We start from the raw sequence: 27,314 nt of genomic DNA, 5'->3' as shown, positions 1-27,314 counted from the left end.
AAAAAATAAACAGCACATACTTACATTCTGGTGTCCGTCAGGTCCCTTGCAGTCTGCTTCCCGCACTCAGTGACTGCCGGCCGTAAAGTGAAAGTGAAAGCTCAGCCGCTGTGCTCTGCTTTCACTTTACGGCCAACAGTCACAGTGCGGGAAGCAGAGACGGCAAGGGACCTGACGGACACCAGAATGTAAGTATGTGCTGTTTGGTTTTTTTTAGTTTAACGCTTGTAACCAGGGTAAACATCGGGTAACTAAGCGCGGTCCTGCGCTTAGTTACCCGATGTTTACCCTGGTTACAAGCGAACGCATCGCTGGATCGCATCGCTAGATCGCTAGATCAGTGTCACACACACCGATCTAGCGATGACAGCGGGAGATCCAGCGATGAAAGAAAGTTCCATACGATCTGCTACGACGTACGATTCTCAGCAGGATCCCTGATCGCTGCTGCGTGTCAGACACAGCGATATCGTAACGATATCGCTGGAACGTCACGAATCGTACCGTCGTAGCGATCGAAATGTTATAGTGTGACGGTACCCTTACAATCTACAATTAGGTGGGGGAGATACAAAGTACAGGTGTGTATTTACAGTGATGGTCCAGCCATCTTCAGGGGGTGGGGGATAGATGGAAGTATTGAATGGGCTACACACACTTACACATAAAATGACTTTGATTAGGGAACGTGATAGGCCGCTCTGAACAAATGTGTTTTGAGGGAGCACCTAAAACCATACAAACTGTGGATGATCCTAATATCTTGGGGTAGAGCATTCCAGAGGATTGGCTTAGCACTGGAGAAGTCTTTGAGTCGGGAGTGGGAGGTATGGATTAGCGCAGAGGTTAGTTGAAAGTAGTTTGCAGAGCGCAGTGGTTGGTTAGCCAGATAGACAGAAATGAGGGAGGAGATGTAAGGGGGTGCCACACTGTGGAGAGCTTTATGGGTGAGAACAAGTACTTTGAATTGGATTCTATAATGGATGGGCAGCCAGTGTAACGACTGGTGAAGAGTGGACATGTCTGAATGCCGATGAGCTAGATGAACAACCCTGGCTGCTGCATTAAGGATGGACTGGAGAGTAGAAAGTCGAGTAACATGGAGGCCAATTAATAGAGCATTGCAGTAGTCCAGGTGGGAGTGGATCAAGGCGACAGTGAGGGGGTTTTGTTGTTTCCATGGTGAGAAAAGGGTGGATTCTAGAGATATTCTTTAGTTGTAAGCGGCAAGAGTGGGCAAGAGATTGTATATGGGATGTGAAGGAGAGATCGGAGTCAAACATAACATCCAGACAGCGTGCCTGCTGCCGGGGTGTTATTTCGATGCCACCCACGGAGAGGGAAAAGTCAGATTTATGAAGGTTAGTAGATAGTGGGAGCAGAAGTTCAGTTTTGGAGAGGTTGAGTTTGATAGAGAGCGGACATGATGTTGGAGACTGCGGACAGACAGTCACTGGCTTTCTGTAGTACAGCGGGGTTAAGGTCAGGGGATGACGTGCATAATTGTGTATTCAGCGTAAAGATGGAACTGAAAGCCAAATCTGCTGATGGTCTGTCTAATTGGGGCCGTGTAGAGAGAGAAGAGAAGGGTGTAGAGAGAGAAGAGAAGGGGGCCAAGGACTGAGCCCTGAGGTACCCCAACAGCGATAGGAAGAGGAGATGAAGTGGAGCCAGCAAGCAAAACACTGAAGCACTTGGGTGTTCAAAGTGCTCACCACACATCTAGATAAGCTTCTTGGGGGGGGTCTAGTTCCCAAAATGGGGTCACTTTTGGGGGGTCTCTACTGCCTAGGCACATCAGGGTACTGTAGCAATGTGAATGGCCTCTTTGAAGAACTGAATCAAGAGTATTTTGTTGCAGATTGGCAATTGTTTATTGACTCATGCCAGAGAAGTTTGAAAGCAATGTTGCTTCACAATGGTAATATGAAACCATCAATCCCTATTGCTCACTCATGTCATCTAAAGGAAAGTTATGAAAATCTGTCAGTTGTTTTGGATGCTATACAATATAAGCATCATCAATGGAATATCTGTGGAGATTTTAAAGTGATTGGTCTGCTAATGGGAATACAAGGAGGTTTCACAAAATATTGTTGCTTCTTGTGTTTATGGGACTGTAGAACTACAGTAGAGCATTATTTTCGTCATGATTGGGGACAGAGAAACCTTTCTGCTCCAGGTAGAGACAATGTTCATCATAATCTTTAAGTTACTCCAACAAAAATCTTTCTTCCTCCACAACATATAAGTTGGGATTGATTAAAAACTTTGTGAAAGCCATGACAAAGACCAATTCACAAGGGTTCCAGTACATTTCACAGAAATTCTCCAGCATTTCATAGCAAAACTGAAGGAAGGGGTATTTGTTGGATCTCAGATCAGAGACCTTATGAGAGATGTTTGAAGGAACTCTAAATGATAAGGAATTGAGATCTTGGAAAAGCTTCAAGTGGATCTGTGAAAACGTCTTAGGGAAAAAAAAATCTCCAGAATATGTTGAAGGTGTTGAGGAACTGCTAAATGCATACCAGTGTCTTGGATGTCGCATGTCTCTGAAAATGCACTTTTTGCATTCACATTTAGATTTCTCCCCTCAAAATCTTGGGGATGTAAGCGATGAGCAAGGCAAATGGTTTTACCAAGACATTAAAGTAATGGAACACCGCTACCAGGGTGTTTGGAATGACTCAATGATGGCAGATTACTGTTGGATGTTATGTAGGGACAACCCTGAAAAATCGTATCAATGACAGTCTAATGAGTCTAATTAAGTCCTCTTTTTCTCTGAAGAGACAATTTGCATATTATATTTCCCAGAGGAGCATTGCATGGCGAATAAGCCTTCTTACCTTGACAAGCCAGAGCTGGTATGTCACTCTCCATAAGGAGAAACGTTGCCCCTTAGACCCCAGTCCAGAGCCGCTCATCTAGCCAAATTAGTTCTCATGCTTCGCACTGACGAGGGCCAACAGCCCGAAAACCGTATCTGCGAATTGAGATAATGATTTGGCTTTTATCCTAAGTCATATTGCATGACTCCTTAAAGGGTTGATTGTGACTTGTAGGATTGCTACTTCCAACAGGTGGCGCTATAAACTTTAAGTCCTCTTTTTCTCTGATGAGGCAATTTGCATAGTGTAATGTCAAGTACTTTTAATTTCTGCTCATATTTTGGTTTCTATTTTGCATGTGAAATTATTTTGGTTCAATAAAAATGGTTTTGTAAGGTGAAGCATTTTTTTTCTGATATGTAGATTACGGTTTTCTTAATGTTGCCAGTATATTTTCTATACCTTTATAATAATGATGCTGCTAAGGCTACTTTCACACTAGTGTTTTTCTCCGGGCGTCGAAAAGCGTCGTTGCGACGCATCGACGGATGCGTCGCAAAGACAGTAAAACGGATACAACGCTTCCATTATTTCGACGGATGCGTCGGCGATTCGATAGACGCTTCCGTTGAAAAACTGGATCCGTTGTATCCGTTGTTTCCGTTTTTATGACGGATCCGTTTTCCATGCCTAAAAGTGGGAGTCTCCTTGTATGTGATTGGCTACTGGAAAATATGGTTAAGTATATACAGACAGTTTTTACAGCCCATCTTTGAAAGGGTTTAGAGAAAGTGGCAGAGATGGAAGGGAGTGCTTTGGAGGATTGCGAGCATGGTTACCGATGTGATTTTTGAGACCAATCGCCTGGATATCATGGTTCGGGAGCAGGAGGCGGCAGCAGAATGACGGTGGATGCGTCACCCTCGACGTCGCAGACTATGGATTCATCCCATTAGCACACTGCGGATGACCCGGGGCATCTATTCTACCCTGTACATGGAGTTACGGCAGAACCCGGAGAAATTTTATAATTATCTTCGGATGAGGCAGGACCACTTTGATGTGTTGCTTGAAAAAGTCAGGGATGTCATCCAAAGGCAGGACACACGCATGAGGTCTTCCATTACACCGGCGGAGCGGCTGATGGTGACCCTGCGGTAAGTTTTTTTGTTTTTTATCAAATTGCTCATATGTAATGCCATGCCAGCATTTTTTAACGAATAGAAAACAACATCAGCAGTGAACATGGTCCCCAAAATACAGCGCTGTATACATAGTTGCATTTTCTGGACCATGTAAATATTTACCGTGTATGGGCCCATGTATGCAGAGATGTAAAATTGTTGATGTTTAATGTGCACTGAAGCATCCTCACCCCCCCAAAAAGTTGCATTTTTAAATTGGTTAAAAAAAAATACATATATTTATTTAAATTGCTGTCTTTACAATCTTTTCTAACTATTCTTTTGCTTTTTCACAGATTCTTGGCTACAGGAGAATCTCTAACGTCACTTCACTACCAGTTTCGACTTCGAATATCGACCATTTCCGGAATTGTGAAAGTGAGCTTCCTGGCGATATGGGATACCTTGCACACGGAGTACATTCCACAACCAACAAGGGACATCTGGCTGCAGAGTGCAGAACACTTTGAGAAAGTGTGCCATTTCCCTAATTGCTTGGGAGTAGTCAATGGGAAACACATCCGTATAGCAAAACCGGCAGGAACAGGCTCGGAGTACTACAACTACAAGAAGTACTTTTCTATCGTACTAATGGCCATAGCGGATGCTAACTGTAATTTCTGGCTCTTGACATTGGAGCCTATGGACGGTCCAACGACTCCCAAGTGTTTAAAACTTCACCGATGGGCCGGTGTTTGTATGGCGATACATACGACTTTCCACCTGCCAGACCACTCCCGGGAACAACAGGACCACCTATGCCGTATGTCTGTGTGGGTGATGAGGCCTTTCAGTTGTCCCCACACCTCCTCAAACCGTACTCAAGCCGAAACTTGACCAGAACGATAAAAGTGTTCAATTATCGCTTAACTAGAGCGCGTAGGGTGGTGGAGTGTGCATTCGGCATTCTGACTGCAAAGTGGCGCGTACTGCTCACCGCCATATCTCTGCACATACGAACTGTGGATGAGGTTGTGAAGGCCTGCGTGGTCCTCCATAACTATGTCCTTTCCAAGGAGCCAGTTTCCGTGGATGATGAGGATTTGGAGACCACCCTGTGGGATTACCACAGCAGCTCTGTACGTTCTGCCGGTTCTGTTACCAGAATAAGGGACAACTTTGCTGAGTATTTTGTTTCACCTGTGGGTATGGTGCCCTGGCAAGATAACATTGTGTGAACTTTAATTTCAGTTCGTGTTGCTACATGTTTGTGTATTAAGTTGTTTTATTACCACCAACTTCATAATTAGTAGAATACACTTGGGTATACAGTTAGGTCCATATATATTTGGACAGAGACAACATTTTTCTAATTTTGGTTATAGACATTACCACAATGAATTTTAAACAAAACAATTCAGATGCAGTTGAAGTTCAGACTTTCAGCTTTCATTTGAGGGTATCCACATTAAAATTGGATGAATGGATTAGGAGTTTCAGCTCTTTAACATGTGCCACCCTGTTTTTAAAGGGGCAAAAAGTAATTTGACAAATTCAATAATTTTAAATAAAATGTTCATTTTTAGTACTTGGTTGAAAACCCTTTGTTGGCAATGACTGCCTGAAGTCTTGAACTCATGGACATCACCAGACGCTGTGTTTCCTCCTTTTTATGCTCTGCCAGGCCTTCACTGCGGTGGTTTTCAGTTGCTGTTTGTTTGTGGGCCTTTCTGTCTGAAGTTTAGTCTTTAACAAGTGAAATGCATGCTCAATTGGGTTGAGATCGGGTGACTGACTTGGCCATTCTAGAATATTCCACTTCTTTGCCTTAATAAACTCCTGGGTTGCTTTGGCTTTATGTTTTGGCTCATTGTCCATCTGTAGTATGAAATGACGACCAATCAGTTTGGCTGCATTTGGCTGGATCTGAGCACACAGTATGTCTCTGAATACCTCAGAATTCATTCGGCTGCTTCTGTCCTGTGTCACATCATCAATAAACACTAGTGACCCAGTGCCACTGGCAGCCATGCATGCCCAAGCCATCACACTGCCTCCGCCGAGTTTTACAGATGATGTGGTATGCTTTGGATCATGAGCTGTACCACGCCTTTGCCATACTTTTCTCTTTCCATCATTCTGGTAGAGGTTGATCTTGGTTTCATCTGTCCAAAGAAAGTTCTTCCAGAACTGTGCTGGCTTTTTTAAAAGTTTTTTTAGCAAAGTCCAGTCTAGCCTTTTTATTCTTGATGCTTATTAGTGTCTTGCACCGTGCAGTGAACCCTCTGTATTTACTTTCATGCAGTCTTCTCTTTATGGTAGATTTGGATATTGATACGCCTACCTCCTGGAGAGTGTTGGTCACTTGGTTGGCTGTTGTGAAGGGGTTTCTCTTCACCATGGAGATTATTCTGCGATCATCCACCACTGTTGTCTTCCGTGGGCGCCCAGGTCTTTTTGCATTGATGAGTTCACCAGTGCTTTCTTTCTTTCTCAGGATGTACCAAATTGTAGATTTTGCCACTCCTTATATTGTAGCAATTTCTCTGATGGTTTTTTTCTGTTTTCGCAGCGTAAGGATGGCTTGTTTCACCTGCATGGAGAGCTCCTTTGACTGCATGTTTACTTCACAGCAAAACCTTCCAAATGCAAGCACCACACCTCAAATCAACGCCAGGCCTTTTATCTGCTTAATTGAGAATGACATAACAAAGGGATTGTCTACACCTTTCAATGAAATAGCTTTGGAGTCAATTGTCCAATTACTTTTGGTCCCTTTAAAAACAGGGTGGCACATGTTAAGGATCTGAAACTCCTAAACCCTACATCCAATTTTAATGTGAATACCCTCGAATGAAAGTCTGAAATTCAACTGCATCTGAATTGTTTTGTTTAAAATTCATTGTGGTAATATCTATAACCAAAATCAGAAAAATGTTGTCTCTGTCCAAATATATATGGACCTAACTGTATGTGGTGTAATAAACCCAATGTTTATACGTTCAAACGTGTGGTTTTATTTACAATTCTTAATATATCAAATGAATCAACCATAAGCATTTATTTTTTCAAACAAAAACATAATTTATTGACACATAAAATTTATAAAAACATTTGAAAAGATAGGTTGGTTGACTGAACAAATAGTGTCAACCTTTTTTTTTTTTTTTTGCATTTTTTGTTTTGTAAATTTTTTATGGTAAAGTGTCAAATATTTTTTTTTCCTTTTTATTTAACCAAATTTTTTATTTTTTATTTTTGCACACAAACACAGCAACATAAATTTTTTTTACAAATCTGTAAAATGTTGGGTGGAGATATTAGCGGAGGGGCTGGAATGTTGGACCACGTCGATAGGTGGGGAATGCGTTTGTGGGGCAGACTGATGGGGAGAAAAAGCAGTTGCCCGAGCTGGGGAGGGTGTTGTAGGGCTAAGGGTAGGAAGAGTAAACTGGGAAGGAAAGCTAGACGAGGAAAACATTGGGGAAGACATTGTGATTGGTGGCCGGGATGGGAATTGGGACTGGGTTTGGTTTTGGGACTGGGGTTGGTATTGAGATTGGGGTTGGTATTGGGACTGGGGTTGGTATTGGGACTGGGGTTGTAAATTTGTAGTGGAGGTGTGGGAGTGTGGCTCATGACCCGCAGTAGAGCAGAATGGCACTCGTGCATTACCTGCACCTGCTGGCCAAGAGATAGCTTTTCCATGCTCCTGAGCATTGATTGGAAAAAAAGGTTGGCCGGTGATTGACTTACATCTGAATGCAGCCTATCCAAACGACTGCTAGTTTCAGTGTGGGTTTCACTGATGCGTGCTTGCACCATGCTGAAACCAGCAGTCACTTGCTCTCCCAAAATCTTGAAAGAGTTTTGAAAGGATGCATTCAGATGCAAGAACTCAGGAGCATAGCTCCTTTCCGGACCCCTCTGTCGCTGCCGCCACGAACCTAACGGTGGTCTAGAGGTGGCAGGATCAGAGGGGTGTGGTAAAGGGAACGCTATGTCTGTACCAGCAGCTTCCAGTAACGAGGGCTGCGATGCTGCTCCACCGCTGGTGGCTTGGGATGTGGATGGGGTAGAGGTACCGTAAGGGCCAGATGAGGGGTCAGAGGGATGTGGCCTACCGCGACGTGGCCCTTGGTGACGGACTCCTGAGAGATCGCTACAGAGGGGTCCGAGGTTGTTGCAGGCGCCCGGTGGCTGGAGAAGGTGCTGTGAAATAGACAACAAATAACAATATTGATTTGAGGCAAAGTCCTGACTGAAACAAAACAAGGAAAGTACAATTGGTCATTCGATGCCCTGTTGAATACTTACACTCTTTGCAGCATACTCTCGCGGAGGAAGGACAGGGCTGGCCCATGTTTGTATGTAGTCCTTCGGCGTCCTGAGCCACTCGGTGCCTGCATCTCCTTGTTGAACTCCCTCTTGTAGCGATCTCTGAGTGACCGCCACCGCTTCCTAACCCTTTCACCTGTAAAGACAAGAATACAATCAACTAAGTTATAACGCATTTCATTCTGTTCAAAACATAACTGTTAAGTTCATACTTACATTCTTGAGTCTGCTGGCTTGGATCAAGGTCCTCCGACCTTGGCAAAACATTCAGGCATACTTCCTCCCAAAGCCAACGGGTCACATATGTGTCTGCATGGCGGCGGTCACCCATATGCCAGAGCGGGTGCCGTTCGCGTACCTCCTCAATCAGACGGTCCACATCGATTCCCATAGTGTCCTCTGTGTCTGAATCGGCAGCGCGCTGTTGATATTTATTTAAAAACATAAAAAGAACATTACTACACTGAATCCAAAAAAGATTGTAATAGACGTGAAAAAAAAAAAAAACAACACACCTGACGGCGACCGCGGCCACGAGAACGTTGGCTCCGGGAGCGCCTGGGAGGATCTTCCCGTGCAGCAGACTGGAAAACATTAAAAAGAATCACGTTAAATTTATGCATATGTTGTATGTGTACTGTTATGTATGTCCATGGTTTACAGGTGTTGGTTGGTCAGTGATGCGTGAAGCGGTTTCGACAAAACTTACACTCTGTGCGCCCTCTCCTTGTCTTTCTCCACCCCTCTCGTCTTCTTCTGAGAGTCCCTCGGCTGATTCAGCTTCCTGTGAAAAAGAATTAAGGCATATAGTGATAAAAAAAACATTTTATGTGTAGCTACATCATATGTAAACATCGATAATTACCGCAAAACACTCCCGCTGTGGAAAAGGGCTCTCAGAAGATGATATCGTTCTTGACCTGTGCATGTTGTTCACCGTTGGCTCTGCAAGTATAAAAAGCCTTGTAATCTACTATACACATTCAAAGTGAAGCTGTAGTTGTGGGGACTTTATACTTACATCGTCAAAGCGGCTGTGGTCTCTGGGTCCCTGGTGGGCGGTGATCCTATGTGGGTGGGCAGGCCACGGCACTGGTCCCAGTTGGCTCTGCAAGTATGACAAGTTTATATTGTTAGAAACAAACCCCCAAAGTCCCAAATGTAAATGATGTTATAACCACCCTGCTGACATTATCAGAGCAATGTTCATGCAGGCCACCTACGAAAGTTTTGAGATAAAAAACACCACAAAAAATAAAAGGCCCTCCAGTCTGAGCTGGATTCCATAATGGTATTGTATGTGCTACCTTTCAAACCATTTACCCCTCACCTTCCCCACCCCCAAAAAGAAAAAAAAATGTAAACTTGAAAGGCCTACACACCAGTTCAAAATGTAATATATATGTGATTTTAAAAGATCCAACTGAACCAGATTTCATTTCCCTTCTTCATTACCTTAATAACCCAGCACCAACACAGTTTTGCCTGTGGACATTTGTACATACACCATTTACAAATTTTCCTTTGTGAAATGATACAACGGAGATATTTCATAAAGATTTTATTAAATTTTTTTGTTTTTAAATTTTTTTAGTGTTTTATCATCACAATAGGCGCGATACTGCTCTTTATTTTAACCCCTTTACCCCCAAGGGTGGTTTGCACGTTAATGACCGGGCCAATTTTTACAATTCTGACCAGTGTCCCTTTATGAGGTTATAACTCTGGAACGCTTCAACGGATCCCAGTGATTCTGACATTGTTTTCTCGTGACATATTGTATTTCATGATAGTGGTAAAAATTCTTTGATAGTACCTGCGTTTATTTGTGAAAAAAACGGAAATTTGGCGAAAATTATGAAAATTTCGCAATTTTCCAACTTTGAATTTTTCTGCAATTAAATCACAGAGATATGTCACACAAAATACTTAATAAGTAATATTTCCCACATGTCTACTTTACATCAGCACAATTTTGGAACCAAAATTTTTTTTTTTTTTAGGGAGTTATAAGGGTTAAAAGTTGACCAGCAATTTCTCATTTTTACAACACCATTTTTTTTTAGGGACCACATCTCATTTGAAGTCATTTTGAGGGGTCTATATGATAGAAAATACCCAAGTGTGACACCATTCTAAAAACTGCACCCCTCATGGTGCTCAAAAGCATATTCAAGAAGTTTATTAACCCTTCTGGTGCTTCACAGGAACTTTTGGAATGTTTAAATAAAAATGAACATTTAACTTTTTTTCACAAAAACTTTACTTCAGCTCCAATTTGTTTTATTTTACCAAGGGTAACAGGAGAAAATGGACCCCAAAAGTTGTTGTACAATTTGTCCTGAGTACAACGATACCCCATATGTGGGGTAAACCACTGTTTGGGCGCATGACAGAGCTCGGAAGCGAAGGAGCACCATTTGACTTTTCAATGCAAAATTGACAGGAATTGAGATGGGACGCCATGTTGCATTTGGAGAGCCACTGATGTGCCTAAACATTGAAACCCCCCACAAGTGACACCATTTTGGAAAGTAGACCCCCTAAGGAACTTATCTAGAGGTGTGGTAAGCACTTTGACCCACCAAGTGCTTCACAGACGTTTATAATGCAGAGCCGTAAAAATAAAACAAAAATTTTTTCCCACAAAAATTATTTTTTAGTCCCCAGTTTTGTATTTTCCCGAGGGTAAGAGGAGAAATTTGACCCCAAAAGTTGTTGTCCAATTTGTCCTGAGTACGCTGATACCCCATATGTGGGGGGAACCACCGTTTGGGCGCATGGGAGGGCTCGGAAGGGAAGGAGTGCCATTTGGAATGCAGACTTAGATGGAATGGTCTGCAGGCATCACATTGCGTTTGCAGAGCCCCTAATGTACCTAAACAGTAGAAACCCCCCACAAGTGACCCCATATTGGAAACTAGACCCCCCAGGGAACTCATCTAGATGTGTTGTGAGAACTTTGAACCCCCAAGTGTTTCACTACAGTTTATAACGCAGAGCCGTGAAAATAAAAAATCTTTTTTTTTCCCCCAAAAATTGTTTTTTAGCCCCCAGTTTTGTATTTTCCCAAAGGTAACAGAAGAAATTGGACCCCAAAAGTTGTTGTCCTATTTGTCCTGAGTACGCTGATACCCCATATGTTGGGGTAAACCCCTGTTTGGGCACACGGGAGAGCTCGGAAGGGAAGGAGCACTGTTTTACTTTTTCAACGCAGAATTGGCTGGAATTGAGATCGGACGCCATGTCGTGTTTGGAGAGCCCCTGATGTGCCTAAACAGTGGAAACCCCCCAATTATAACTGAAACCCTAATCCAAACACACCCCTAACCCTAATTCCAACAGTAACCCTAACCACACCTCTAACCCTGACACACCCCTAACCCTAATCCCAACTCTATTCCCAACTGTAAATGTAATCTAAACCCTAACCCTAGCCCCAACCCTAACCCTAGCCCCAACCCTAGCCCCAACCCTAGCCCCAACCCTAGCCCCAACCCTAGCCCCAACCCTAGCCCCAACCCTAGCCCTAACCCTAACCCTAGCCCTAATGGGAAAATGGAAATAAATACATTTTTTAAATTTTTCCCTAACTAAGGGGGTGATGAAGGGGGGTTTGATTTACTTTTATAGCGAGTTTTTTAGCGGATTTTTGTGATTGGCAGCCGTCACACTGAAAGATGCTTTTTATTGCAAAAAATATTTTTTGCGTTACCACATTTTGAGAGCTATAATTTTTCCATATTTTGGTCCACAGAGTCATGTAAGGTCTTGTTTTTTGCGGGACGAGTTGACGTTTTTATTGGTAACATTTTCGGTCACGTGACTTATTTGATCGCTTTTTATTCCGATTTTTGTGAGGCAGAATGACCAAAAACCCGCTATTCATGAATATCTTTTGGGGGAGGCGTTTATACCGTTCCGCGTTTGGTAAAATTGATAAAGCAGTTTTATTCTTCGGGTCAGTACGATTACAGTGTCACCTCATTTATATCATTTTTTTTATGTTTTGGCGCTTTTATACAATAAAAACTATTTTACAGAAAAAATAATTATTTTTGCATCATTTTATTCTCAGGACTATAACTTTTTTATTTTTTTTGCTGATGATGCTGTATGGCGGCTCGTTGTTTGCGGGACAAGATGACGTTTTCAGTGGTACCATGGTTATTTATATCTGTCTTTTTGATCGCGTGTTATTCCACTTTTTGTTCGGCGGTATGATAATAAAGCGTTGTTTTTTGCCTCGTTTTTTTTTTTTCTCTTACGGTGTTTACTGAAGGGGTTAACTAGTGGGCCAGTTTTATGGGTTGGGTCGTTGCGGACGCGGCGATACTAAATATGTGTACTTTTATTATTATTTTTTTTTATTTAGATGAAGAAATGTATTTATGGGAATAATATTTTTTTTTTTTCATTATTTAAGAATATTTTTTTTTATTTTTTTTTACACATTTGGAAATTTTTTTTTTACTTTTTTATTTTGTCCCAGGCGGGGACTTCACAGATCAATGATCTGACAGTTTGCATAGCACTCTGTCAGATCACTGATCTGACTTACAGTTCTGCAGGCTTCACAGTGCCTGCTCTGATCAGGCTCTGTGAAGCCACCTCCCTCCCTGCAGGACCCGGATCTGCGGCCATCTTGGATCCGGGGCTGGAGCAGGCAGGGAGGGAGGTAAGACCCTCGCAGCAACGCGATCACATCACGTTGCTGCGGGGGGCTTAAGGAAGCCCGCAGGGAGCCCCCTCCCTGCGGGAAGCTTCCCTATACCGCCAGCACATCGCGATCATCTTTGATCGCGGTGTGCCAGGGGTTAAAGTGCCGGGGGCGGTCCGTGACCGCTCCTGGCACATAGTGCCGGATGTCAGCTGCGATAAACAGCTGACACCCGGCCGCGATCGGCGGCGCTCCCCCCGTGAGCGCTGCCGATCGCATATGACGTACTATCCCGTCGGTGGTCATAGGGGCCCACCCCACCTCGACGGGATAGTACGTCTAATGTCAGAAAGCGATTAAATACAAGTACATCACATGCAAATTAATTCAGCAATAAAACACAAAAAACATGTTGTAAAACAAAGATCACACATGCTTGCCACATGCTGACACACGCTGTTAAACTAACCACAGGCTGCACAAATCTCACAACTTGGTAAATACTTAACAGTACAAAAAAAACACGTGCATGGACACATGCACCCGCACACAGACACATGCACAAAAGCACACATGTGCAGGCATAAAACGCACAAACACACCCAAAAGCACACGTCCGTACACAAACACATGCACACACACAAAATAACACAGCCAGCCAAAAGCACAAGGCACAAACAGACACGCACGCACGTGCACACACACACACACGCACAGACAAATGCAAAAATGGCAGGAATCAGGCTGGAGCTCAGCTGACTGGATTCACAAGGGCAGGCCCCAGGCTGGAGCAGGACTCTGGCAGGACGCTGGCTGGTGCAGTACGATGTCAGGCTTCTGGCTGTATTCAGGTTTTAGCTCTGGTTTAGGTTTAGCTCTGGTTCAGGTTTAGCTCTGGTATAGCGCTGACTGTATTCAGTACGTCACAAACACATGCACACGCACACATGCACACAGACGCACAAAAAAATGTCAGTATACAGTATATACTCACGCTGGAATTATGCAGCTTTAGGCCTCTGGCTTCTGGCAGGCTTGGCACCGGCTGGCAAGCTGGGCAGATGCTGGCAGGCTGGCTTCTGGCAGGCTGGGCAGATGCTGGCTGGCAGGCAGGCAGGCTGGCTTCTGGCTTCTTTGTCCCGTAAAGTGTCTTCAGTCTTTGGCATATCTGTGGTTGAAGGCTCAGGCCTGGTTTATATAGGTTGGGTGATGTCTGGTGAAATTGGCCACAAATTCCAGCTTCTGAGCATGCTCAGTGTAAAAAAAAACGGATTGCAGCGCTGCATTCCATCAAAAAAGTGTCCCGACGCATCCGCCACTCATAGACCGCCATTGTAGCCAACAACGCATTAAAAAGGAAGCGCCGCGACACGTTTTTACTGCGCAAACAAAAAACGTTAGACTCAACGTTTTTTCCAGACCGTGTCGGGGCATTCCGACGCATCCATACAAAAACGTACACAACGCATGACAATGCGTCGCAATGCGTCTCTAATGCAAGTCTATGGGAAAAAAACGCATCCTGCGGGAGATTTTGCAGAATGCGTTTTTTTACCAAAACGACACTTTTCGACGCCCGGAAAAAAACGCTAGTGTGAAAGTAGCCTAATGGAAACTATACGTGCTACAGAAAAACTATATATATTTTTGAAATCAGGACAAAAAGATGATTCAGAAGTCACCTGCGATGATTACAAAAAATGTTTTTTGTTGACGTGTTAATAGGTTTTTTTTATTATACATTCTCGTTTGATGGTTTCAGGTTACTCCAATTTCTTTACTCTTTTGTCAGTTCCATGTCATGGGTGAGTACTCCACCTCATATTTTCAACGATATATGTAGGAGACTTTATACTTTGTCTCTAACCTTCAGTTACAGTGGGTACGGAAAGTATTCAGACCCCTTTAAATGTTTCACTCTTTGTTTCATTGCAGCCATTTGGTAAATTCAAAAAAATTCATTTTTTCTCATTAATGTACACTCTGCACCCCATCTTGACTGGAGAAAAACAGAAGTGTAGAGATTTTTTTGCAAATTTATTAAAAAAAGAAAAACTGAAATATCACATGGTCATAAATATTCAAACCATTTGCTCAGTATTGAGTAGAAGCACCCTTTTGAGCTAGTACAGCCATGAGTCGTCTTGGGAATGATGCAAGTTTTTCACGCCTGGATTATGGGATCCTCTGCCATTCTTCCTAGCAGATCATCTCCAGTTCTGTTGGGTTGGGTGGTGATAGTTGGTTGACAGCCATTTTCAGGTCTCTCCAGAGATGCACAATTGGGTTTAGGTCGTGCCTCTGGCTGGGCCAGTCAAGAATGGTCACAGAGTTGTTCTGAAGACACTCCTTTGTTATTTTAGCTGTGTGTTTGGGGTCATTTTCTTGTTGGAAGGTGAACCTTCGGCCAAGTCTGAGGCCCTGAGCACTATGGAAGAGGTTTTCATCCAGGATATCTCTGTACTTGGCCGCATTCATGTTTCCTTCAGTGGCAACCAGTCGTCCTGTCCCTGCAGCTGAAAATCACCCCCATAGCATGATGCTGCCACCACCATGTTTCACTGTTGGGATTGTATTGGTGATGAACAGTGCCTGTTTTTCTAAACACATACCGCTTAGAATTATCACCAAAAAGGTCCATCTTCGTCTCATCAGACCAGAGAATCTTATTTCTCATAGCCTGGGAGTCCTTCATGTGTTTTTTTTTAAATCAAACTCTGTGCTGGCTTTCATATGTCTTGCAGGAGAGGCTTCTGTCAGGCCACTCTGCCATAAAGGCCCGACTGGTGGAGGGCTCCAGTGATAGTTGACTTTGTGGAGCTTTCTCCCATCTTCCTACTACATCTCTGGAGCTCAGCCACAGTGATCTTGGGGTTCTTCTTTACCTCTCTCACCAAGGCTCTTCTCACATGATTGCTCAGTTTGTCTGGATGGCCAGGTCTAGGAAGACTTCTGGTGGTCCCGAACTTCTTCCTTTTAAGGATTATGGAGGCCACTGTGCTTTTTGGGAACCATGAGTACTTCAGAAACTCTTTTGCAACCTTGGCCAAATCTGTATCTTGCCACAATTGTCTCTGAGCTCCTTGGCGAGTTCCTTTGACCTCATGATTCTCATTTGGTCTGACATGCACTGTGAGCTGTGAGGTCTTATATAGACAGGTGTGTGCATTTCCAAATCAAGTCTTATCAGTTTAATTAAACACAGCTGGCCTCCAATGAAGGACTAGAATCATCTCAAGGAGGATCACAAGGAAATGGACAGCATGTGACTTAAATATGAGTGTCTGAGCAAAGGATCTGAATAGTTATGACGATGTGATATTTCAGTTTTTCTTTAATTTGCAAACATTTCTACAGTTCTGTTTTTTTCAGTCAAGATGGGGTGCAGAGTGTACATTAATGAGAAAAAATGAACTTTTTTGGTATACTCATTCTAATTTACCTAAGCTCTGACTTTCTGAGTAATCATTATTGGTCGAACACTGTGCTGCTCACTGTCTCGGGCAGGTGAAAGTGTTGGATGCCACAGCCTTTGTGGGTCAAGAATTCCCACTGCAGGGACATGTTGAATTTACCTGGTATAAGTGCTTCAGTGGAAGCTGGCTGGGGTTCAACTGATGACACACGTAAAGTTGCCTAAAGAGGTGCACGCCTTGATGACATCGCCACTGGCACCTGAAGCGGCCCCTCTATGGATACAATTTTCCTTCCAGGAACTTGAAGGTCATCCATGGTTAGATGAACAGTGTTTGCAAAGGCAGCAGTAAGACTCTTCTGATTGTTATACAAGAATGTCATAGGAAGTCCATAAGATTTTTTTTTTCCTGTGTGATACTCTGGGTTTGGCAAAATTTGAATCTTACCGCTTTATAAGTAAGTGTTTATATAGGAGGGCTCTCCGCTTGTTACATTCACGAAGATGTATTATAAGGCAACCTATGTGCATGTAATTCCACAATGGATTATTGCCACCCTTTTCTATGAAATGGGGGTTGTCTGTCAATCATTGTGATGCAATTGTGTTAAAGCATCATTATGAGAGCTATTAAACCTTGAAATATCTCTTAATTACCTCAGTATGTATGAATATCTCTACCATTTCCTGTTGCCTGTGGGAGGTTTTGCATATACCCAGTTTTAGTGTGTATATACCATCTGTACCAGTGGCTTCTATTGTTGTTCCCTGTGTCTGAAAGCACCAAGGGGTCTTACCTTGGCAACATGGCAGGTTTTAGACAAAGTGGGGCCCCAATTGCTAACATATTGCATCATCACACAAACCATTTGGCTGTATTTACATGCACTGAGTTTAAACCGTTAAACGAGCGTGATCAACAAAATTGAAGTCGTTCTGCGCTTTTTTTCATGGCCTCTTTACACCAGCTAAGGAGCAATGATGAGGACAGAACGATTACTAGTAGATCAATCTGTCCCCATACAGGATCATGTTATCAGCAGCATATCTGCAGTGTCCACTGGGTGATGTGCTTCTGAGAACTATGATTTCTGTTCCAGCATAAATAATCCAATGACTCGACAAATAGGCAGCATTATGCTCATTTAGTACAATGCACAGCCCCATAGTCCTTCATATAGTATAATGCACACCCCCATAGTCCTCCATATAGTATAATTCACACACCCCATAGTCCTCCATATAGTATAATACACCCCCCCATAGTCATCCATATAGTATAATGCAGCCCCATAGTCATCCAGTATTCTAGCCACCACATTCACGGATTTAAAAAATAAATACAATACACTCCTCTCCTCATTATAATAATAATCTATATCGCGCCAACATATTCCGCAGCACTTAACAGTTTTTGCACGCATTATCATCGCTGTCCCCGATGGGGCTCGCAGTCTAAATTCCTTATCATTATGTCTTTAGAATGTGGGAGGAAAACTGAGTACCCGGAGTAAACCCACGCAAACACGGGGAGAACATAGAAACTCCTTGCAGATGTTGTCCTAGGCGGGATTTGAACCAAGGCTGCAGTGCTAACCACTGAGCCACCGTGCTCAGCACATCTCACCTCTGCAGCTCCACTGCCCAGCGCAGCCTGGTGCATATTGAAGTGACGCCATCGCGAACGCTGAGGCAGAAGGGAGATGATGGGAGATGATGGTAGAGAGTGTCACGTGATTCTTTCTCCTCCATGCTTTCATCTGTATCGGCATCTCTGCTATGTATGCTAGCATCGGGCCCCTCTCAGGTCCCATAGCAGCTGTGTGGTCTGATTCTATTAGTGGAACACCGCTGGCTGGGTGCACTTGGGGTAGTGAGGGCCCTAGGCAGATGCTTGGTCTGCCTGCCCCTAACGCAGGCCCAGTTTGGCAGGAGCAGAAGGCTGAAATTCTATGGTTTCCAGATTTTCTCTGGTGGCATGATATTTGTGGGAAACCGCTTGTTAAGATCGTTGTTTTTTTGGTTTGTTTTTATTTGTTTTTTTACCCCTCTTTAACTTCTTCACCCTGAAACCTATTTTCACCTTCCTGACCATGCCAATTTTTACAATTCTGACCACTGTCACTTTGAGGTCATAACTCTGGAACGCTTCAACGGATCCCACTGATTCTGAGACTGTTTTCCCGTGAAATATTGTACTTCATGATAGTGGTAAAATTTCTTTGATATGACTTGCGTTTATTTGTGAAAAAAAACAAAACGGAAATTTGGCGAAAATTTCGCCATTTTCAAACTTTTAATTTTTATGCCCTTAAAACAGTCATGTCACACAAAATAAATAATGTACATTTCCCACATATCAACTTTACTTTACAGGAGCAAAATTTTTGAAACATAAAAAATAAATTAGGAAGTTATAAGAGGTAAAAGTTTGCCAGCGATTTCTCATTTTTACAACAAAATTTGCAATACCATTTTTATTTTTTATAGGGACCACCTCACATTTGAAGTGACTTAGAGGGGCCTATATGACAGAAAATACCCAAAATTGACACCATTCTAAAAACTGCACCTCTCAAGATACTCAAAACCACATTTCAAGAAGTTTATTAACCTTTCAGGTGCTTCACAAAAATTTTTGCAATGTGGAAGGAAAAAATAAACATCTTTTTTCAGAAACATTTTCCTTTAGACCTAATTTCTCAAGGGTAACCGGAGAAAATGGACCATACAATTTGTTGTGCAATTTATCCAGAGCATGCCGGTACCCCATATGTGAGGAAAATCTGTCTGGGAACACGGCAGGGTTCAGAAGCGAAGGAGCGTCATTTGACTTTTTTGAATGTAAAATTTGCTGGAATAATTAGCGGATGTCATATTACGTTTGGATAGCCCTTGATGTGCCTAAACGGTGGAAACCCCCCATAAGTGACACCATTTTGTAAACTAGACCCCTTGGGGAACTTATCTAGATGTGCATTGAGCACCTTGAACCCACAGCTGCTTCACAGAGGTTTATAACGTTAAGCGATGAAAATTAAAAAATCACATATTTCCCGTAAAAATATTTTTTAACTCCAATTTTTGTATTTTCACAACAACTTTAGGTGTCCATTTTCTCCTGAGTTCACAGCCAATATGTCTTTGAAAACTACACTGCTCAAGAAAATAAAGGGAACACTTAAACAGAATATAACTCCAATTAAATCAAACTTCTGTGAAATCAAACTGTCCACTTAGGAAGCAACACTGTTTGACAATCAATTTCACATGCTGTTGTGCAAATGGAATAAACAACAGATGGAAATTATTTACAATTATCAAAACACACTCAATAAAGGAGTGGTTCTGCAGGTGTGGACCACGGACCACATCTCTGTACCAATGCTTTCTGGCTGATGTTTTGGTCACTTTTGAATATTGGTTTTGCTTTCACACTTGTGGTAGCATGAGATGGACTCTACAACCCACACTAGTGGCTCCGTTAGTGCAGCTCATCCAGGATGGCACATCAATGCAAGCTGTGGCAAAAAGGTTTGCTGTGTCTGTTAGCGCCTCCAGCCTCTGGACACTACACTATCAGGAGACAAGCCAGTACACCAGGAGACGTGGAGGGGGCCGTAGGAGGGCAACAACCCTGCAGCAGGACCGCTACCTCAGCCTTTGTGCAAGGAGGAACAGGAGGAGCACTGCTAGAGCCCTGCAAAATGACAGGACATAAATGTGCATGTGTCTGTACAAATGGTTAAAACCGACTCCATGAGGATTGTCTGAGTGTCTGACATCCACAGATGGGGGTTGTGCAGGACACTTGGCATTTGCCACAGAACACCAGAATTGGCAAATTCGCCACTGGTGCCCTGTGCTCTTCACAGATGAAAGCAGGTTCACACTGAGCACATGTGACAGAGTCTGGAGACTCTGTGGAGAGCGATCTGCCTGCAACATCTTTCAGCATGACCGGTTTGGCAGTAGATCAGTAATGGTGTAGCATTCCTTTGGAGAGCCACATAGCCCTCCATGTGCTCGCCAGAGGTTGCCTGACTGCCATTAGGTACCGAGATGAGATCCTCAGACCCTTTGTGAGACTATATCCTGGTGCGATTTCCTGCAAAAGGAGTCCGGTTTTGCTCAGGAAAATTCTGCAAACATTCTGCAACATGGGTACATTGCCTTACAGTGCAGATTTTGCTTCACTTGTTTGATGGTGCCATGTTACATTGGCAGAGCCCCTGAGGTGCCAACACAGCAGAAGTTTTACATTTTCATACAGGGAAATGGGTAAAAATGGCACCACTGAACGTGGCAATATGTGTGCCTTTGCAGTACTACTTAGCAATGCGGAGAGACTCGGGAGGGACGGAACACTATTTGCCTCCTGAAACACAGATTGTCCTAGAATAGTTTGCGGACTTAATATAAAGAGCCCCTAAGTACTAGTAAATCAGAATCCCCAATCAAGTGACCTCACTTTGGAAATTATAACCCTTTGGGAATTTAGCTACAGATGTAGTGACGATTTCGACTCCATGGGTGTCTTCCAGAAACAAGCAGCAGTGGATGTTTCTGACTGAAATTGCAAACTGCCGTTCTAGTGACCAGTACATTATGCCCAGCCCGTGCTTCTGGAGACAAGCACCTGTAAATTAGGCGGGCTCTCATCACTACAGAAATGCCAAACGTGGGTGCTAAATGTGGTTTAGGCACACTGGAGCTCAGAAGGGAGTGGGGCATTTGGATTTCAGAGCGGAGAATTTGCTGAATTTCTTTTGGGGGGCGAGGAGCCATTTCACTTTTCCAGAACCTTTGTTCTACCAGTAACATGGAAGCCCCTATATTTCTGTTAACAGATGATGAACCTGAGTGAGGACTTGCTTTTTTGTGAATTGAGTTGATGCTTTTATTGGGAACATTTTACATAACATTTATGATCAGTTATCCGGTGCTCTACGCTGAGCACTTACATCAGGGTTTCCATCTAAATCTCCGAGTGACGAGACAGATGAAACCCCCGATGGTCCATTAACTACAATGAGGCAGCAGAGTTACTCTGGACTCCGTCTGGCCTCATCATAGAGATTCTGTCTGAATCCTGTATTTCAGAGATTTACACAGAAACCCCGGTGTAAGTTCTCAGCGCAGAGCGCAGGATAAATGTGCGCCAAGCCTTACTGCGATCTTTGTGAGACAATGAAAAAATGAACAGCATGTGAATAAATGGTTTGATTTTATTTTTTACGCTCTTCCTCGTGCAGTATAAGTGATTAGGCGACTTTGTTCTCCAGTTTGGTTTTTATGTTTGGCAGCTGTCACACACTAAAAGACGATTTTTATTGCAAAAAATAGTTTTTGCATCACCATATTTTGAGAGCTATATTTTTTCCATGTTTTGGTCCACCACGTCATGTCTTGTTTCTTTGCGAGGTGAGCTAATTTTTAATTTTTTTGGTACCATTTTCAGGCACATGACATTTTTGATCCCTTTCTATTCTGATTTTTGGGAGACCGAATGAACAAAAACCAGCAACTCGGGAATTGATTTTTATTTTTTTTTATACTGTTCTGCGTGTGATAAAATTAGTATGGCATCTTTATTCTTCAGGTGAGTACGATTACAGCGATATCCAATTTGTATCTTTTTTGTGTTTTGGCGCTTTTAGGGTATGTGCACACATTGCAGATTTGTCTGCACAATTTTCTACACAGAATCCGCATTTCTTGGCAGAAAACGCAGGGGCAGTTTTGATGTGTTTTTGACACGGTTTTCATTGCGTTTTTTCCTGCGGAATTGTCTGCGTTTTTTACAGCAATCTACTATATAATTGTCTAAGGGTCATTTCCGTCTGTCCTTCTGTGTTTCTGTCTGTCGCGGATATTCATTGGTCGCGGCCTTTGTCTGTCATGGAAATACAAGTCGCTGATTGGTCATGGCAAAACGCCCACGACCATTGCCACGACCAATCAGCGACGGGCACAGTCCGGCGGCAAAATGTCCGCTCCTTCCTCCCCGCAGTCAGTGCCCACTCCATACTCCCCTCCAGTCAGCCCTCACACAGGGTTAATGCCAGCGTTAATGGACCGCGATGTAACGCACTCCATTAATGCAGCTATTAACCCTGTGTGACCAACTTTTTACTATTGATGCTGCGTATGCAGCATCAATAGTAAAAATATCTAATATTTTTTTTTATTATTATTCTTATTTGTAACGTTATTCTCACCCTCCGACGTCGCGCCCTCTCCTCGGCAGTGCAAGTGGCAGGTTCCGGTGGAAAGGATGCTATGCGACAAGGACCTGCCATGACGTCACGGTCATGTGACCGTGATGCCATCACAGCTCCTGCGCTCATACCAACCCTGGGACCGGAAGCTGCCGCGTGTACCACACACAAGCGTCAGGACTACAAGGGGCCCTCGGAAGGTGAGTATATGTTTATTTTTTATTTTAAGTCTTTTTTAACCTGTTACATATGTGGCTGGGCAGTATACTACGTGTCTGTGGTGTATACTATGTGGCTGGGCAATATACTATGTGGCTGGGCAATATACTATGTGGCTGGACAATATACTATGTGGCTGGGCAATATATTATGTGGCTGGGCAATATATTATGTGGCTGGGCAATATACTATGTGGCTGGGCAATATACTATGTGGCTGGACAATATACTATGTGGCTGGACAATATACTATGTGGCTGGGCAATATACTATGTGGCTGGGCAATATACTATGTGACTGGGCAATATACTATGTGGCTGGACAATATACTATGTGGCTGGGCAATATACTACGGTATACAGGTCCTTCTCAACAAATTAGCATATAGTGTTAAATTTCATTATTTACCATAATGTAATGATTACAATTAAACTTTCATATATTATGGATTCATTATCCACCAACTGAAATTTGTCAGGTCTTTTATTGTTTTAATACTGATGATTTTGGCATACAACTCCTGATAACCCAAAAAACCTGTCTCAATAAATTAGCATATCAAGAAAAGGTTCTCTAAACGACCTATTACCCTAATCTTCTGAATCAACTAATTAACTCTAAACACATGCAAAAGATACCTGAGGCTTTTATAAACTCCCTGCCTGGTTCATTACTCAAAACCCCCATCATGGGTAAGACTAGCGACCTGACAGATGTCAAGAAGGCCATCATTGACACCCTCAAGCAAGAGGGTAAGACCCAGAAAGAAATTTCTCAACAAATAGGCTGTTCCCAGAGTGCTGTATCAAGGCACCTCAATGGTAAGTCTGTTGGAAGGAAACAATGTGGCAGAAAACGCTGTACAACGAGAAGAGGAGACCGGACCCTGAGGAAGATTGTGGAGAAGGACCGATTCCAGACCTTGGGGAACCTGAGGAAGCAGTGGACTGAGTCTGGTGTGGAAACATCCAGAGCCACCGTGCACAGGCGTGTGCAGGAAATGGGCTACAGGTGCCGCATTCCCCAGGTAAAGCCACTTTTGAACCATAAACAGCGGCAGAGGCGCCTGACCTGGGCTACAGAGAAGCAGCACTGGACTGTTGCTAAGTGGTCCCAAGTACTTTTTTCTGATGAAAGCAAATTTTGCATGTCATTCGGAAATCAAGGTGCCAGAGTCTGGAGGAAGACTGGGGAGAAGGAAATGCCAAAATGCCTGAAGTCCAGTGTCAAGTACCCACAGTCAGTGATGGTGTGGGGTGCCATGTCAGCTGCTGGTGTTGGTCCACTGTGTTTCATCAAGGGCAGGGTCAATGCAGCTAGCTATCAGGAGATTTTGGAGCACTTCATGCTTCCATCGGCTGAAATGCTTTATGGAGATGAAGATTTCATTTTTCAGCATGACCTGGCACCTGCTCACAGTGCCAAAACCACTGGTAAATGGTTTACTGACCATGGTATTACTGTGCTCAATTGGCCTGCCAACTCTCCTGACCTGAACCCCATAGAGAATCTGTGGGATATTGTGAAGAGAAAGTTGAGAGACGCAAGACCCAACACTCTGGATGAGCTTAAGGCCGCTATTGAAGCATCCTGGGCCTCCATAACATCTCAGCAGTGTCACAGGCTGATTGCCTCCATGCCACGCCGCATTGAAGCAGTCATTTCTGCCAAAGGATTCCCGACCAAGTATTGAGTGCATAACTGAACATTATTATTTGTTGGTTTTTTTTGTTTGTTATTAAAAAACACTTTTATTTGATTGGATGGGTGAAATATGCTAATTTATTGAGACAGGTTTTTTGGGTTATCAGGAGTTGTATGCCAAAATCATCAGTATTAAAACAATAAAAGACCTGACAAATTTCAGTTGGTGGATAATGAATCTATAATATATGAAAGTTTAATTGTAATCATTACATTATGGTAAATAATGAAATTTAACACTATATGCTAATTTTTTGAGAAGGACCTGTAGAAGATGCAAAGCACAGCCTGAAGTGGGGAGGTGCACAGTCATAGATGCCCAAACCTAAACGTATAAAATATAAGTGACCAGCACACTCCAAAGTGTTGTGATGCAAAAGATGGGGGTTTATTACATACAGTAATCACAAACGTTTCGGTCGATACTGGACCTTCATCAGTGTGCTACAAAGGAAATTATATACAAAACAAGAACAATGAATGTGTTGTAAAAAAGAAAACAAAAACAACAGAAGTATATAAATCACGGAGACCAGAGTCATAGAATTAGGAAGAAAAACAACAACCATGGAGTACAATCCACATATACAGGTCTCTGTACATATATATTATGCTGCAAGATCAACGTCTAAAATGTTTGAACAACATGAACTAATGTCCTAGAGAGAGTGTGAAAGGACTACTGTGTGGAACACAAGAGGTGGAGAATGGGGTGATATGCCGAAGGGAGGAGGAACGGTGTCAGGTGTAAACCTACCTAGATACACTTGTATGCTTGTATGACCCCAGAGAGATTGGTTACTTTATTTTGCATCTATAGTGGGAGAGGTGAGGTTATTACATATACACTAGTGGTTCCATAAAGGTGTGTGGAACTTAACATGGGGTACATACCAATGAAAAGATTCTGGTAAGAAAAATAGCAGGAAAGATAGCACAAGGCTGTCTGTGGAGGAAGAGCATAGTAAATAACGGGAGTATAATGGAAGTCCCAATACTTATGTATTGTTAACAGTAGCAGAGTGTCGTATAGGGATAAATTAAACGGAACTTTGGAGGGGTACATACCAAGGGGCGGTAAGCCAAAGGAATATATAGCGATTTCTAAAAAGAACTAGCTGCATCCCAGGACCTGCTCTGTTATGAGTTGCTGGAGGTGAGATATGTGGGCATGATTTGTGTTAATAAACGTGAAAACCGAACTATGATCCATGTCAGTCCTGGGAGACACAATATGTAGTGGTTCTGTACCATTACCTCCCTCCCTCCAAATAAAAACAAAGCTCCCCTTCATAAGAAACAGAGCCAACCCTGTGACATCAAGTTTCGTACATTTTCTTCTGTTTGTCCATTTTTTTTTTAAATTTAATTGTTTATACTGTACTAGATGGTGGCCTGATTCTAACGCATCGGGTATTTTAGAATATGCATGTCCACGTATTATATTGCACAGCCCACGTAGTATAATGCACAGCCCACGTAGTATAATGCACAGCCCACGTAGTATATTGCCCAGCCACGTAGTATATTGCACAGCCCACGTAGTATATTGCCCAGCCACGTAGTATATTGCCCAGCCACGTAGTATATTGCCCAGCCACGTAGTATATTGCCCAGTGACGTCATGGCAGGTCCTTCTCGCATAGCATCCTTAGCACCGGAACCTGCCGCTTACACTGCCGAGGACAGGACGCGACGTCGGAGGGTGAGAATAACCTTTTTTTTTATTATTATTCTTATTTGTAACATTAGATCTTTTTACTATTGATGCTGCATATGCAGCATCAATAGTAAAAAGTTGGCCACACAGGGTTAATAGCTGCGTTAATGGAGTGCATTACAGGGAAGAATAACCACCTCCCAACAAGAGATAAGCGGTGCCAGAAGTGTATATGGAAAGTAAAACAATTAGACCTGGAGCATTTTTTAGAAAATAGTTACTGATTACATTATTTCCATTTTTTCTGCTCACAGGAGGAGTAAAACTGGGTCTTGGAGACTTCATATTTTACAGCGTGCTTGTAGGAAAAGCAGCAGCAACAGCGAGTGGGGACTGGAACACCACATTAGCCTGTTTTGTTGCCATTTTAATCGTAAGTAATCCCCCCCCATAAAATTGTAGTCTCAAAGTAACCAACATACAAAAATTTCTTTCGGTAAACTCTTTATCTGAATTGACCTTCATATATATTTTTTTTTTTTACAGGGATTATGCCTTACTCTATTGCTCCTTGCAGTTTTCAAAAAAGCCCTACCAGCTCTCCCTATCTCCATCACATTTGGCCTGGTGTTCTACTTTTCTACAGATAATATTTTACGACCTTTCATGGATACTCTAGCCTCACACCAGATGTACATTTGATGGGGCACTACCATGGATTCCTGAGGATTAACCTCCTGCTGTAGATTTTAAGGCAGGGTTGTACTCGCCATTTGGTAACAATTGAAATTAAGTTTTAGAAGAAAATGAAGTATTTTTATGTGATAAGCAGCAAACTATGAAAATAGTAAATTAGGAAATATGATGAAATATATGTGGTGTTTTTTTTTTGTTTTTTTTATTTCTGGTTTATGAATTTAATCCAAAGTCATCCAAATCGTGTGTTTTTTTTGTTTGTTTGTTTTTTTTTTTATGTTTCTGAACACATCAATCTGGTGTGATACTGGATCTCTTCTTGTGCCGCATATTTTTATTTTATTCTTAAAAATGGAGAGTTTAAAAACTGGCAAATCTGCAGTAACAATGTGGATTTTCCCACAGATTTGTTTGGACTTTTGCAGCAAATTTACTTTTGTTTTC

At 42.7% G+C, this 27,314-nt stretch overlaps 1 protein-coding gene across 4 annotated transcripts in view; it reads left to right on the top strand.

Annotated features, from left to right (window-relative positions):
* LOC138681628 (presenilin-2-like) overlaps positions 1 to 27,044 on the top strand; it is a 142,817-nt gene extending 115,773 nt beyond the window's left edge. For 2 of the 4 annotated variants that reach the window (XM_069769294.1, XM_069769296.1), the window contains 2 exons: positions 26,489 to 26,607; positions 26,721 to 27,044. In XM_069769294.1, the coding sequence (XP_069625395.1) occupies positions 26,489 to 26,607; positions 26,721 to 26,876 (275 nt within the window). In that variant the 3' untranslated portion in view covers positions 26,877 to 27,044. Of the gene's footprint in view, positions 1 to 6,530; positions 6,966 to 14,718; positions 14,762 to 26,488; positions 26,608 to 26,720 lie in introns of those variants that run through there. The other 2 variants (XM_069769295.1, XM_069769297.1) reach the window with 2 other exon arrangements.
* The last annotated feature ends 270 nt before the right edge of the window (positions 27,045 to 27,314 follow it).

This window comes from Ranitomeya imitator, chromosome 5 (genome assembly GCF_032444005.1).
Source record: "Ranitomeya imitator isolate aRanImi1 chromosome 5, aRanImi1.pri, whole genome shotgun sequence".
Classification (NCBI taxonomy): Eukaryota; Metazoa; Chordata; class Amphibia; order Anura; family Dendrobatidae; genus Ranitomeya; species Ranitomeya imitator.
This window is presented reverse-complemented; position numbering and strand designations above follow the sequence as displayed.